Source organism: Alexandromys fortis, unplaced genomic scaffold (genome assembly GCF_014885135.2).
Source record: "Alexandromys fortis isolate MF-2015 unplaced genomic scaffold, M_Fortis_MF-2015_v1.1 scaffold_3, whole genome shotgun sequence".
In the NCBI taxonomy this organism is placed as follows: domain Eukaryota; kingdom Metazoa; phylum Chordata; class Mammalia; order Rodentia; family Cricetidae; genus Alexandromys; species Alexandromys fortis.
In genome coordinates this window covers 16,950,050-16,962,873 of record NW_026067909.1, presented here as the reverse complement: position 1 = coordinate 16,962,873, position 12,824 = coordinate 16,950,050, and the positions used below count along the sequence as shown (strand labels likewise).

At 53.9% G+C, this 12,824-nt stretch overlaps 3 protein-coding genes across 7 annotated transcripts in view; all 3 read left to right on the top strand.

Annotated features, from left to right (window-relative positions):
- The window catches only part of Dnajc4 (DnaJ heat shock protein family (Hsp40) member C4), a 127,108-nt gene extending 118,882 nt beyond the window's left edge, over positions 1 to 8,226 (top strand). The window contains exons 1-7 of one of the 4 annotated variants that reach the window (XM_050136889.1): positions 3,776 to 3,850; positions 4,126 to 4,239; positions 6,023 to 6,116; positions 6,619 to 6,803; positions 6,887 to 7,048; positions 7,846 to 7,932; positions 8,015 to 8,226. In XM_050136889.1, the coding sequence (XP_049992846.1) occupies positions 3,792 to 3,850; positions 4,126 to 4,239; positions 6,023 to 6,116; positions 6,619 to 6,803; positions 6,887 to 7,048; positions 7,846 to 7,932; positions 8,015 to 8,126 (813 nt within the window). In that variant the 5' untranslated portion in view covers positions 3,776 to 3,791 and the 3' untranslated portion in view covers positions 8,127 to 8,226. Of the gene's footprint in view, positions 1 to 3,775; positions 3,851 to 4,125; positions 4,240 to 6,022; positions 6,117 to 6,618; positions 6,804 to 6,883; positions 7,049 to 7,845; positions 7,933 to 8,014 lie in introns of those variants that run through there. The other 3 variants (XM_050136888.1, XM_050136890.1, XM_050136892.1) reach the window with 3 other exon arrangements.
- Positions 267 to 3,406, top strand: Nudt22 (nudix hydrolase 22). Its single transcript, XM_050136881.1, has 6 exons — positions 267 to 355; positions 606 to 1,099; positions 1,569 to 1,667; positions 2,688 to 2,785; positions 2,915 to 3,008; positions 3,221 to 3,406. The coding sequence occupies exons 2-6, from the start codon at positions 623 to 625 to the stop codon at positions 3,374 to 3,376; spliced, it is 924 nt and encodes a 307-aa protein (XP_049992838.1). The 5' UTR covers positions 267 to 355; positions 606 to 622; the 3' UTR covers positions 3,377 to 3,406.
- Positions 8,227 to 8,443: 217 nt separating the features above from the next.
- Vegfb (vascular endothelial growth factor B) overlaps positions 8,444 to 12,824 on the top strand; it is a 5,559-nt gene continuing 1,178 nt past the window's right edge. Inside the window, exons 1-6 of one of the 2 annotated variants that reach the window (XM_050136898.1) lie at positions 8,444 to 8,776; positions 9,303 to 9,345; positions 9,633 to 9,829; positions 10,019 to 10,092; positions 10,300 to 10,332; positions 10,645 to 10,779. In XM_050136898.1, the coding sequence (XP_049992855.1) occupies positions 8,717 to 8,776; positions 9,303 to 9,345; positions 9,633 to 9,829; positions 10,019 to 10,092; positions 10,300 to 10,332; positions 10,645 to 10,779 (542 nt within the window). In that variant the 5' untranslated portion in view covers positions 8,444 to 8,716. Of the gene's footprint in view, positions 8,777 to 9,302; positions 9,346 to 9,632; positions 9,830 to 10,018; positions 10,093 to 10,299; positions 10,333 to 10,543; positions 10,780 to 12,824 lie in introns of both variants that reach the window. The other variant, XM_050136897.1, reaches the window with a different exon arrangement.

The window sequence follows — 12,824 nt, the reverse complement described above, 5'->3', positions numbered from 1 at the left end:
CCCTGGAACCTCTGGTCCATACAAGGAAATTTGAGGCCCAGCTGATGAGACTTGCCCAGGGTCACAATGACAGCCACATGGCCCGAGGGATCAGGATCGAACCACGCTCTCCGGAATCGGATGGGGGATCTGCCGTCCGGGTCTCGGGACTCGAGGGCTGACAGACGCCAAGGTGAGCCGGATCAGAAGCGCTCAGCTGCGGAGGGCGGGTCGCATGACACGGACTGGCCAATGGGAAGCCGCGAAGGGCGGGCACTTCCGCTTGAGGGGAAAGAGGTGGAGTTTGGGGGCCAAGCCGGCCGGTGAATTCCTAGAGCCAGCTTCCAGACCCTGGGAGTAGATTCAGCGTATTCAGGTTGGATGTAGGAGTCCTGGTTTGGGGGCCATGAGCATTGTAGCTGCTGGGTGGTAGGGATGACCAAAGGGTTTAGGGGTTCGGGGCAGCTGGAGTGTTGGCGCTTGCTAGGCTCATTGCTGGGAGGATACTCGCTGCCCAAGCAAGTCAGGTATCTGCAGAAGAGTTGGGTCACTCTCAGGAGTTCTGTGGAAGAGAGGCTCAGCTCGTTTCCTAGAGTTACAGGATGACCATCGGTGTCTTTCCCCAGAACGTCCCTGTCAAACCATGGACCCTGAGGTGTCCCTCCTGCTGCTTTGCCCTCTTGGGGGACTGTCCCAGGAGCAAGTAGCGGTAGAGCTAAGCCCAGCTCATGATCGTCGTCCACTGCCCGGAGGAGACAAGACCATTACTGCCATCTGGGAGAGCCGTCTACAGACCCAGCCCTGGATCTTTGATGCTCCCAAGTTCCGCCTTCACTCAGCCAAGCTGGCATCCAGCTCACCTGGACCACAGCTGCTCCTGCAGCTGGGTCTAACTTCCTACCGGGACTTCCTGGGCACCAACTGGTCCAGCTCCGCCTCCTGGCTGCGGCAGCAGGGAGCTACAGATTGGGGTGACAAGCAAGCCTATCTGGCAGACCCACTGGGGGTGGGTGCCGCATTGGTCACAGCTGATGACTTTCTTGTCCTCCTGCGCCGCTCTCAGCAGGTGGCCGAGGCACCTGGTCTGGTGGACGTGCCTGGTGGGCACCCTGAACCTCAGGTAAAATGACTGAATACAAGGGTGCAAAGTCCAAGCTCCTAGTTCTGGTTTCATTTTCTCTTAAAGGGAAAAGCGGACTGGCGTTTTGTAGCCTGCAGCCTCCCATGCTGCATGCCCTGCTTGAGGGCTGTCCAGGAGAAACTGTGGGTCTAGAGGAGCATAGCCCATGACTCTTACCGCTACTGAGAGGAGACAGGGTGCTCACTGCCGTTCAGGACACCCAGCTATAGATCTAAGCTGAAACAGTCCTATGGAAGCTAGGGAACATGGGAGGAGAGACTGAAGGGGAGGAGATGTCACTTCTCACCCAATCCATGTAATCCTTCCTAGCTAGACTTCTGACTGCTTATTTGGAATAGAGGAGGGCCTGGGTTAGGGGATTGCCAAGACTCCCACACTGAATCTGCCCTAGGTCTTCATGGACAAGAGGAATTGGTATAGATGAAGGCTGAGCCTAAATTTTTCACAGGCCCTGTGCCCTGGTGGTAGCCCTCAGCACAAGAACCTCCCTGGGGAACTGGTGGTACGGGAACTCTTCTCCAGTGTCCTCCAGGAGATCTGTGATGAGGTGAGTGACAGGGGCCCCAGATATGATGGGCATGAATGAAGGGGTAGAATTTGCTAGAAATTCGCAGGCCTGGGCTGGAGTAAGGGTCTGCATGAGCCTAGCATGAGAAAGAACATGGTCTTAATGCTGTGGCCATGATTCTTTGGTCCTCAGAGTCTTTCCTACAGTAGAAACAGAGAAAAATGTCTAGTCTAGTCTGTTCTTATATTTGCTGAAAAAATGTGAGTCTCAACTTCACTTGAGTAAAACGTCTCTGGGGCTGGGTGGTGGCGCACGCCTTTAATCCCAGCACTTGGGAGGCAGAGGCAGGCGGATCTCTACTGAGTTAGAGACCAGCCTGTTCTAGGACAGGCTCCAAAGCTACACCGAGAAACCCTATCTCAAACAAACAAACAAACAAAGGACTTCCCTGGACAATTTGTCCCATTTCTCATCTGTAAAATGAACATACCCAGAGCCTGTATTTTAATGGGACACATGGCTAGCAAAACAAAAGTGCCAAGGGTCATGGGCCATTGAGGATTGGAGATGAGCTGGTAAACTGCCTAGCATAGTGGTTCTCAACCTTCCTAATACTGCAACCCTTAATACAGTTCCTCATGTGGTGGTGACCCCCAACCATAAAATTATTTTCATTACTACTTCATCACTGTAATTTTGCTACTGTTAGGAACCATAATATAAACATCTGTGTTCACCAATGGTCTTAGGTGACCTATGTGAAAAAGTGATTCAACTTCCTCAGGGGCTGCGACCTACAGGTTGAGAAACACTGACTTAGCACGTACAAGGCCTGGGGCTTGATCCTCAGTACCATGTAATCCAGGTACAGTGATACACACATACCTGTAATCCCAGCACTCAGGAGATGAAGGCAGAGGATCAGAAATTCAGGGTCATCTTTGCTAGCCTGGGCTACATGAGGCCCTGTCTCAACAAAGACAAATATGCAGAACACCAAACCAACACTAAAACAGGCCATTGAGAGGGCAGCCTGACAGGGGGGACTCCCTGCCACAGGTGAACCTGCCACTGCACACCCTGAGCCGGCCACTGTTACTGGGCATCGCTTGCAATGAGACCAGCGCCGGCAGAGCCAGTGCGGAGTTCTATGTCCAGTGAGTGCTCTGGGGGGCAGGATCCTGGGTGAGGAGGGTGGGGAAGGAGCGGGTTTGAGGAAACTGGAGTTCTTCAGGGTTCCTGTAAGGTCTGGACACAAACCAAGACACTCCCATGTTCTTGCCCAGATGCAGCCTAACTTCAGAGGAGGTCAGGCGTTATTACATGAATGGGGGACCTGAGGCCCACGAATCTACAGGAATCGTCTTTGTGGAGACACAGGTGTGGAGCCGAGGCCTTCAAGGGGTCTGGTGATGGGGAGGGGGGAGGATACCTGGGTGAGACAGAGATCTCCAAGGGACACAGGGCTTAGCTCCTACCTAAGGGAAAAGTCCAGAACAGGGACAGTAGAGGCGTACTGAGGTTCCACAACTCCGGACACAGCTCCAAGAGAAAGGGAAGCCTGATGTCTGGGTCTCATTGATTTCTCACAGAGGGTACAGAGACTGCAGGAAACGGAGATGTGGGCACAACTCTGCCCTTCGGCCAAAGGCGCCATCCTCCTCTACAATCGCCATCCACCTCTACAGTCGGGTGCGGAGAAGACGCACCTGAGTCACCCTAACGTCCCAGCCCTATCACAGCGCTGAAGACAATAAAGGACTTTCATTTTTCAGTTCCGTTGGCTTCTGCTGTTTCTCTGAAAGTCTGGGATCCTATGGGAGAACCCAGGGTGGGTGAGAGGGGCTGACCGCGTGGCAGAAAAGGAGCTAAACAAAAAGCCTCACAGCGCAGCCTTCGTGTGTCCCTCTTGTTCGGTGAATGTGGGTCAGGGTGCAGGAAAAGCGAGGGTCGTGCCTCGCTGCTGAGCGGCGGAACGGGACGCCTTAAGCTGGATCCGGTACCGGACGGGTGGACAAGGGATAGACACCGGTACCTTTCGGGAACCCCAAGACTTCCGCTTCGCGGACTCTGGCGCCCTAGACCAATAGGCGCACGGGGGCACGTCCTTTGCCACGCATCTTCACCTTCCTGGCCAATAAGCGTGGCCTGAACCTTGAGCCAATGAGGGATCGGGGGCGGGGCCTGTACGGGCGCAGGAAATGGCGGCGACTGTGGAGCCTGTGAGTGGGGGACAGGGGCGGGGCTTGCCTGTGGCTCCTCCTTCCACGCCCCCCTAACGCTGTAGGTGGGGAGGGTGTCCCTAGTCCCGAGCCGGTGGTCCAGATCTGGAGGCCAGTGCTGGAAGCGCCGCGGCACCCACGTCTGGTGCCTGTCCCGAGCCTGCTTCAGTCTGCCTTTGTGGGAAACTGAGACCGGCTCCCTTCCTCTGCCCCGACCCTCGAAGTCCCGCCCGACTGGGACCAATGCACCCCTCTCGGGGGCCTCCCTTTCCCAGCTGCCCGCCTGCCGTCATCATGCCGTCCCTGTTGCTCCTGCTGCCCCTGCGCCTATGCCGGCTGTGGCCTCGCAGCCCTCCCACCCGGCTTCTCACAGCCAACACAGGGCAGCGGTGAGTTGAGCTCCAGATCTTGACCATGTTGCTCAGTGGTTTTCTGTGGAGAACCCTGCGTTCTGAGATAGCTGTCTCTGCATTATATGTCAAGTGCCTTTAGAGGTTTGTCACAGATGACCCTCACCTTCAGTGCTGGACGCAGCGTCAAGAGTTAAGAGTAGAGCCCCAGTATGGAGATAAGTGGCAGATGGGAAATTTGAGCTCAGGTCAAACCCAGTACTCTTTTCATAGCGCTGATACGTTGTCAGGCTTCACTGTGCGTACACCGGGAAAGAGGAGGTGGGGTACAAAGATTTAGATTTCTGGGCTGGTCAGGAGGAATGAAGTGGGGGTGCGAGTCTGCCTTTTCCTTTGAGATGGAGTTTTCCTAAGTTTCCCAGGCAAGGCTCCAAATTCAGTCTCAGAGTTCAGGCACAGCCACCATACCTGACTTGGAAATCAAACCGCCACCCATACTGGCACTGGAACACAGAACCTCATGCATAAGAGGCCAGGAAATCTTTATTTACTTAACTGATAGAAGGTCTGACGTAGACTAGGCTAGCCACAAATTTACTAGTAGCCAAGGAATGACCTTGAATTTCTGACTTTGCCTCCACCTCCCAAATGCTGGAATTACAAGTGGACACCACCTCATATCACAAAACCTACTGGTTTAAGTAAGTTTTTAGGGGCTGGAGAGATGACTCAGAGATTAAAGCACTTGCCAAATTGGGCGGTGGTGCTGCCCACCTTTAATCCCAGCACTGGGGAGACAGAGACAGGCGGATCTCTGTGAGTGTGAGGCCAGCCTGGTCTACAGAGTGAGCTCCAGGACTGGATCTAAAGCTAGAGAGAAACCCTGTCTCGAAAAGAAACCAAACTAACAACAACAAAAAACAATTGCCACTCTCAACAGAAGACCCAGTTTTGTTTTGTTTTAGATTTATTTATTATGTACACAGTGTTCTGCATGTACACCTGCAGGCCAGAAGAGGGCACCAGATCTCATTATAGATGGTTGCAAGCCACCATGTGATTGCTGGGAATTGAACTCAGGACCTCTGCATGAGTAGCCAGTGCTCTTAACCTCTGAGCCATCTCTCTTGTGCAAGGACCTGGTTTTGATTCCCAGCATCAACACGACGATTCACAACCACACTCTTCTGACCTGTTGGAGGCACCAGGCATTCACGTGGTGCACATACCTATAAACACTCATGTACATAAAATAAAATAACAAATCTTTTCAAGACAGGGTTTCTCTGTACTTACTTTGGAGCCTGTCCTGAAAACTAGCTCTTGTAGACCAGACTGGCCTTGAATTCACAGAGACCCTACTGCTTCTGCCTCCTGAGTGCAGGCATGTGCAACCACTGCCCAGCTAAAACAATAAATCTTTAAAGACGCAATTTAGCCAGAATGGTGGCAGGATGGCAGTGCACATCTTCAGTCCCAGAACTTGGAAGACAAAGGCAAACTCAGTTTAAGGCCAGTCTGGTCTACCTAGGGAGTTCCAGGTCAGACAAAGCTAATGAGACCCTGTTTAAAACAAAACAAATAAACAAAAAGACAGCAGAACCCCTTTGGGTCTGTAGGAGACTAAGGACTACACTTTGAGGAGTCCTGACTATTCCTGAAAAGCCCAAAGGGAAGGGTAATCTGGAGTCAAAAGTGTCTTGGGACTAACTTCAGTTCCTGGTGGTTGAACTGAAGGGTGTGGCCCAGGGAGGGTGGCAGGACAGGGCAGTGGTGCCCTTTGGTCTCCTAAGCCTCTGCAGGTTTGGGCTTCTCTTCACAGGTCTACTTCTACTAATTACTATGAACTGTTGGGGGTGCATCCTGGTGCCAGCGCTGAAGAGGTTAAACGTGCTTTCTTCACCAAGTCAAAAGAGGTATTGGTGTCCCCGAGGTGTGGAGGGAGGACGATGAGATCTGAGCCAGGCACAGGAGCACTCTACCTTCTTGGGTTAGGTCTGTCCCTCTAGCTGGCAGCACATTCCTACCACCTGTGTGGAGAGGGGGCACTCAATATCCTCTCTGAGGAAAGGATGCGGCAAGGCCAGGGGTCCTTCCAGTGTGATTTTCTTTGTTTTTGAGATAGGATCTCACACTGTAGCCCAAACTGGTCTCAAACTTTCAATGGTCCTCCCATCTCCACTCTCCTAGAACTGGAGCTACAGATGTGAGTTGGAATGTCTGGTTGGTCTTCTTGGGTGAGAGGGGTAGGAGTCTGTACTTTCTCACTCTCTGGCCCTTGGGGGGGTCAGCAAGCCGGTGAGTGAGAGGCAGTGGCCCACAGGCAAGGACTGTGGGAGTGATGCCAGTCTTTTTGAGTGGACATCATCAGGATAGGTCCTGGGAAGGACGTGGAAAATGAGATAAGTCTCACCCTAGCTGCACCCTGACCGAGACCCTGGGAACCCAGCCCTGCATAGCCGCTTTGTGGAGCTGAATGAGGCCTACCGAGTACTCAGCCGTGAGGACAGTCGTCGAAACTATGACCAACAGCTGCATTCAACCAGGCCGCCCAAATCTTCAGGGACCAGAGCCCAGCCTAAGTACACCCAGGAGACACACAGGTACTGTCTCCCGACTCTGCTGTCCCACTCTGAAGCCTTCCAGGGAGCTTCATCTTTCCATTGCCCTTTTGCTCTCTCAGCAGCTCCTGGGAACCCCCGAACGCACAATACTGGGCCCAGTTTCACAATGTGAGGCCACAGGGGCCTGAGTCAAGGCGGCAGCAGAACAAACACAACCAGCGGGTCCTGGGGTACTGCCTTCTGCTCATGGTGGCAGGCATGGGCCTGCACTATATGGCTTTCAGGTGCCTCTCCATCCTTCCTTGGGTCCTGGGCAGAGGGTGGATGAAGAGTGCTGTGGCCAGCCAGCTATAGCAGCCTATGACCCGCATTCTTTGTCTCTCTAAAGCTAAGAACTTTGTGAAATCAGTCTTTGGAGCCTTGCCTTGCTGGGTAAAGGCAGCGCTGCATGAAATGGCTAAAGCTGTTTTCTCTTTCTCATAGCTTGAATGTTAATCTTTGGTGCTGGTTGTTAGAGAGCCTAGAGCCATCCAAAACCATGCACAAGGAGGGCATAGACAAACCTCTGGGGTTCTCTTCCTCCGGCCGCATGGTAAAACGGGCATGGTGGTGGTGTATGCCTGTAATCCCAGCACTCAGGAGATGGAGGCAGGAGGATAAGAAGCTGGGGCTGGAGAAATGGTTCAGTGATTAAGATTGCTTGCTGCTCTTACAGAGGAACAGAGTTCACAGAGTTCAATCCCCAGCACCCACATATGATAACCCACAACTGCCAGGAGATCTTTTTTTTTTTTTTTTTTTTGAGACAGGGTTTCTCTGTGCTTTTTGGAGCCTGTCCTGGAACTAGCTCTTGTAGACCAGGCTGGTCTTGAACTCACAGAGATCCGCCTGCCTCTGCTTCCCCAGAGCTGGGATTAAAGGTGTGCACCATCACCGCCCAACCTCTTTTTTCAGTTTATCACAAAACTGCTTGTTAGGAGAGATGTAAAGTTGTGTGGTAGATGCTAGAGCCTGGTTGAGGACCAGGGCTTCAAGGACAGCAGAGTCTGGAGAACCAGAGTTAATTGCAATCCCCTCACAGGAAGCTGGAGCAGGTGCACCGGAGCTTCATGGATGAGAAGGATCGGATTATCACAGCCATCTACAACGACACGAGGGCGAGGGCCAGGTCTGTCACTGCACCATCTTGCCTGGCTCCCTGCCCCAGAAGTACCCTTCAGGATCCCTGTCCAGATCTATCTTTTCTCCAGGGCCAACAGAGCCAGGATTCAGCAGGAGCGCCAGCAGAGGCAGCAGCGTCGGAAAGGATCCTCCCTGCCCACAGAAGGCCCTGGGATCGTGCCCCAGGACAGTAGCCCTTGAGGGGCTCACTTAGGTGGGACCTGCATTGGTCCTCTCCTTGCTGCCTATCCAGGACTACAGATTTCCCACAGCACGTGCAATAAACTCATTTTCAGACTCTTGTCCGGCTCGGTTCTTCAGGTCACACATCTCACCCTTCACCTCTTGGTGCAGCGACCCCGGAGCCTGGCCTCCTGGGCGGTGCGTCCCCTTTCCCCTGCAGCGTCCGGAGGGGGCGTTGGAGGGGACCAGCTCCGCCCCCGCCCCGCCTCCTCCCGCAGCCTGGTGGGGAGCGCGTGTTTAGGTCACATGAGCCTCCAGCCCGCCAGCCCCGGCCAGGCCCCCTGCCACCCCCGTCGTCCCCGCCGCCCGCCGTCCCCGCCACCGCCACCGGCCGCCTGCCCTTTCCGCTCCTCCAGCCGCCGCCGCGGCGCTGCGCTGCGCTGCCTGCGCCCAGGGCTCGGGAGGGGGCCGCGGAGGAGCCGCCCCCCGCGCCGGGCCCCGGGTCCCCGCGCCCGGGCCCGCGCCATGGGGCTCTGGCTGCCGCCGCCCCCTGTGCCGCCGGGCTAGGGCTATGTGGGGCTCCCCGGCGGGCGGCCCCCGCGGGCACCATGAGCCCCCTGCTCCGCAGCCTGCTGCTCGCTGCACTGCTGCAGCTGGCCCTCACCCAGGTATGTGTGTCCGCGACATCCAGCTCGCCCGCCCGCGGTGCCCTCTCAAGGTTGGCGGAAGTAGGGAGGCGCCGGGTACCTCTGCGGAGGGGATCCACTGGTCCAACTACGGATAACCCTGGGTGCCCCTCGGCGCAGGCCTGCTAGCCCTAGCTCCAGCCCCCTTGCCACTCCCCCGCCCCACCTTAGCCCCTGGACTCCTGGGGAGGGGGGCGGAGCTGCTTCAGTGCCCTCTGAACCTCTTTGCCTCTCCCACTGTCCCTGCTCCTGACCTAAAACCAAGCCCAGCTCCTAGACTTGAGGTTTAGTGCCACTCCCATAGTACGTTTGGTGGGTCTTGGGCCAGGGAGAAGTCCCAGATGGCTAAGTGGACAAGGAAAATTAGAGCTGAGGTCCTGGGAACAGAACAACCTGGAAGGATGTCAGAAAGGAGCAAGAAGCCTGACTCAGGGCCAAAGCACTCATACAGTCACAGGGCCAGCCCTTATAGAGTGCACCTTGGGCCCAGGTATCTTCTTTCCCACAGGCTCCTGTGTCCCAGTTTGATGGCCCCAGCCACCAGAAGAAAGGTAATAATAGTTAACAATAACTTGATTCCAGCCAGTACTAAGAGGGGTTGGCACATGCCCTGAGTTTATGTCCCTCATCTTGTGTGATCCCCTACCCTTTGGGAGATGCCCTTTCTCCCAAATGAGGAAACTGAGGCAGAGAGCTTAATGATTTCTTGAGAAAGAAGGCAAAGGAAGACAGGTTTAAAGGAAGGGTTGGGGCGGTGACAAGGTACTGGGGAGGCTACATGTTGGAAGCAGCTTCAGGAAACGCAGTAAGAACTTAATCCCTCTGGGTTTGCCCACAGTGGTGTCGTGGATAGATGTTTATGCACGTGCCACATGCCAGCCCAGGGAGGTGGTGGTGCCTCTGAGTATGGAGCTCATGGGCAATGTGGTCAAACAACTAGTGCCCAGCTGCGTGACTGTGCAGCGCTGTGGTGGCTGCTGCCCTGACGACGGCCTGGAATGTGTGCCCATTGGGCAACACCAAGTCCGAATGCAGGTATTGGGGTCTATGGGTCACGCATGTTGATGGGACAGTGGTGCTCTGGGGGCTGGGTCTGCCCAGAGACAGGCACACAGGAGGTGGGAAGTTCTGGCCATTCTTCCTCTAGCCCATGAGTATCCCCTTTCTCTGCCTTTCTACTGCCCCCCACCACTCACTGTCTCTTCCTCATTCTCCTGAGTACAGATCCTCATGATCCAGTACCCGAGCAGTCAGCTGGGGGAGATGTCCCTGGAAGAACACAGCCAATGTGAATGCAGGTGCCAGCCAGGTCTAACTTCCAAGTTCACAAGTGTAGCCTGGGGTGGGGGTATCAGGCATGGGATTGCACTGTAGTAGGGACTAGGTGACTGAGAGTAGATCAGAAGTAGGCATGGATCCTGGGGCAAGAGAGCAGGAGGCTTGGGTTTCCTTACCCTCTCTTATCTCCTCCCCTCCTCTATCTCTCCCCCTCTCTCATTTTTCAGACCAAAAAAAAAGAGTGCTGTGAAGCCAGATAGGTGAGTTCCTGAGGCTTGCTGCTGGTCCAGGAGAGAGCACACGGGTAGGCTAGGAGGTGCACAAGTGAACCAGGAGGCTGCAGCCCCTCTTTGCTTTCTCCTCTCACCTGACACCCCTTCCGTTTTATGCTCCCCAAATCACTGCATTCTGTCCCAGCCCTAGCTCCTGGGAAGACTCTTTCCACCCCAGACATGTCGCTTCTCCTCCTAGGGCTGCCATACCCCACCACCGTCCCCAGCCCCGCTCTGTTCCGGGCTGGGACTCTGCCCCGGGAGCACCCTCCCCAGCTGACATCATCCATCCCACTCCAGCCCCAGGACCCTCTGCCCACGTTGTACCCAGCGCCGTCAGCGCCCTGACCCCCGGACCTGCCGCTGCCGCTGCCGACGCCGCAGCCTCCTCCGTTGCCAAGGGCGGGGCTTAGAGCTCAACCCAGACACCTGCAGGTGAGGAGTCTGTGGGGTGGCATTTGTGTGGGAAGGCATCAAGGCTGTGTCCTGGAGCAGGTCCAGGTGAGCCTGCCAGTGGGAGAGAGACTGGAGAAGGAGGCGCCAGCTGCATGTGTTAAACATTTACTGCGCATCTGCTGGCAACCAGATCAGTAAAACACAGCTCCGGTTCAGATGCTCAAGTCAGAGAGCAGGAGAAATGATGCCTTCACCAGCAGAGGATGCTGAGCACTGTGATGGGGCATCCGATCTCATCTCTGCACAATTCAGCCATTTCTTGGAGCGGAACTAAAGACTTTCTCCAATTTGCAGAGCTTTATGTTTCACAGAAGCCCATGTGATAGACATTTGCTCCACTCTGTAAGCTGAGAGAGAGCAAGGAGTATGGGAGCCCCGTGTGGCTCTGCTTACAATGCTCAAGCAGCCCTTCTGTGTTCCATAGTGAGGCCATGGGGTGATATATGGGCCAGGCTCTGGAGGCCCCCAGAGACTATCGGGAAAAAATGGGGTTCAAAAAGATAAAAAGAAATGCGTCAAGAGGACCGGGACCTGGTATGGTAGTGTATACCAGGAATCTTGGCACTCAGGTGGAGGCAGGAGAATTAGGAGTTCAAAGTCAACCTCAGCTACAGAGAGTTTGAAGTCAGCTTGGGCTGCTTGAAATCCTAATTAAAAAACAAAAATCCACAAGAAGGCAAAAAGGAGCTTTGGCTGAGTATGGTGGCACACACCGTAATTCCAGAACTGGGGAAGTAGAGGCAGGAGTGATTTTGAGGACAATCTGGGCTGTAAATCAAAGTGGTCTCAACACACAAGCTGTAATAACAAAGCTGGGGATGTAACTGAGCTGGTAGAGTGCTTGTCCAGCATGCAAGAAACCTTAGATTTGATCTTGAGCAACAAGTGAAACCAGGTGTGGTAGCTTTCAAAAGTTCAAGGTCATTCCTTGCTGAGTTTGAAGCTAGCTTGGCCCACATGAGTAAGGGCTGTAGAGATGGCTCTGTGGTTATGAGCACTTTCTGCTATTGCAGAGTATCCAGGTTTGGTTTCCAGCACCTACATGGTGACTCACAACCATCCACGAGTCCAGTTCCAGGACATCCAATGCCCTCTTCTGCAGACACCAGGCGTACATGCAGTGCACATGCATGCAAGCAAAACACTCATATATATATATAAAAGATCCAGCCTGTCGGTGGCCTTTAATCCCAGCACTTAGGAGGCAGAAGTAGGAGCATCTCTGAGTTCAAGGACAGTCTGATCTACCCAGGGCTACTCAGAGAAACCCTGTCTTGAAGAAACAAACAAAAATGATATAACTAAATAGATAAATAAATAGGGGCTGAAGAGATGGCTCAGTTGGGAAAATACCTTCCAAGCATGATGACCTGAATTTGGATCCCTAACACCCATGAAGAAAGGTAGGAGTGATACACTGAAACCTTAGTGTGGGAAGGGTAGGCAGAGACAGAAGGAACCCTGGAGTTTGTCAACCATCATAGAAGAGTCAGTTAGCTTCACACCTAGTGACTTTGTCTCCAAAGATAAAAAGTGGAAGGGGTAGAGAGAGAGGCTCAGAGTGGCTGCTACTCCTGCAGAAGACTGAGTACAGATCCAAAACCCTCTTTGAGGGCTGCAACTCCAGCTGCCTCCAGCTCCAGCTCCCTCTCCTGGCCTCCTCAGGTACCTGTATACATGTGCTTATATAGGCAGACATATACACAGCTAAGTAAAAATAGCAAAATATGTTCTTGTTTGTTTTGGTTTGACTTGGTTTTTTGAGACAGGGTCTCTACATAGCTTTGGCTGTACTGGAACTTGCTCCCTAGACCAGGCTGGCCTTAAACTCATACATCTGCCTGCCTCTGTCTCCCAAGTGGTGGGATCAAAGTGTGCACCACTACACCAGGCAAAAAGGATAAAGGTGGACGATGTTTAAATCTTAAGGATATTACACACGCACACACACACACACACACACACACACACACACACTAGCCCCTCCTTTAAAAAGTCACCTACTTTTCCTTCTTTCCTTCCTT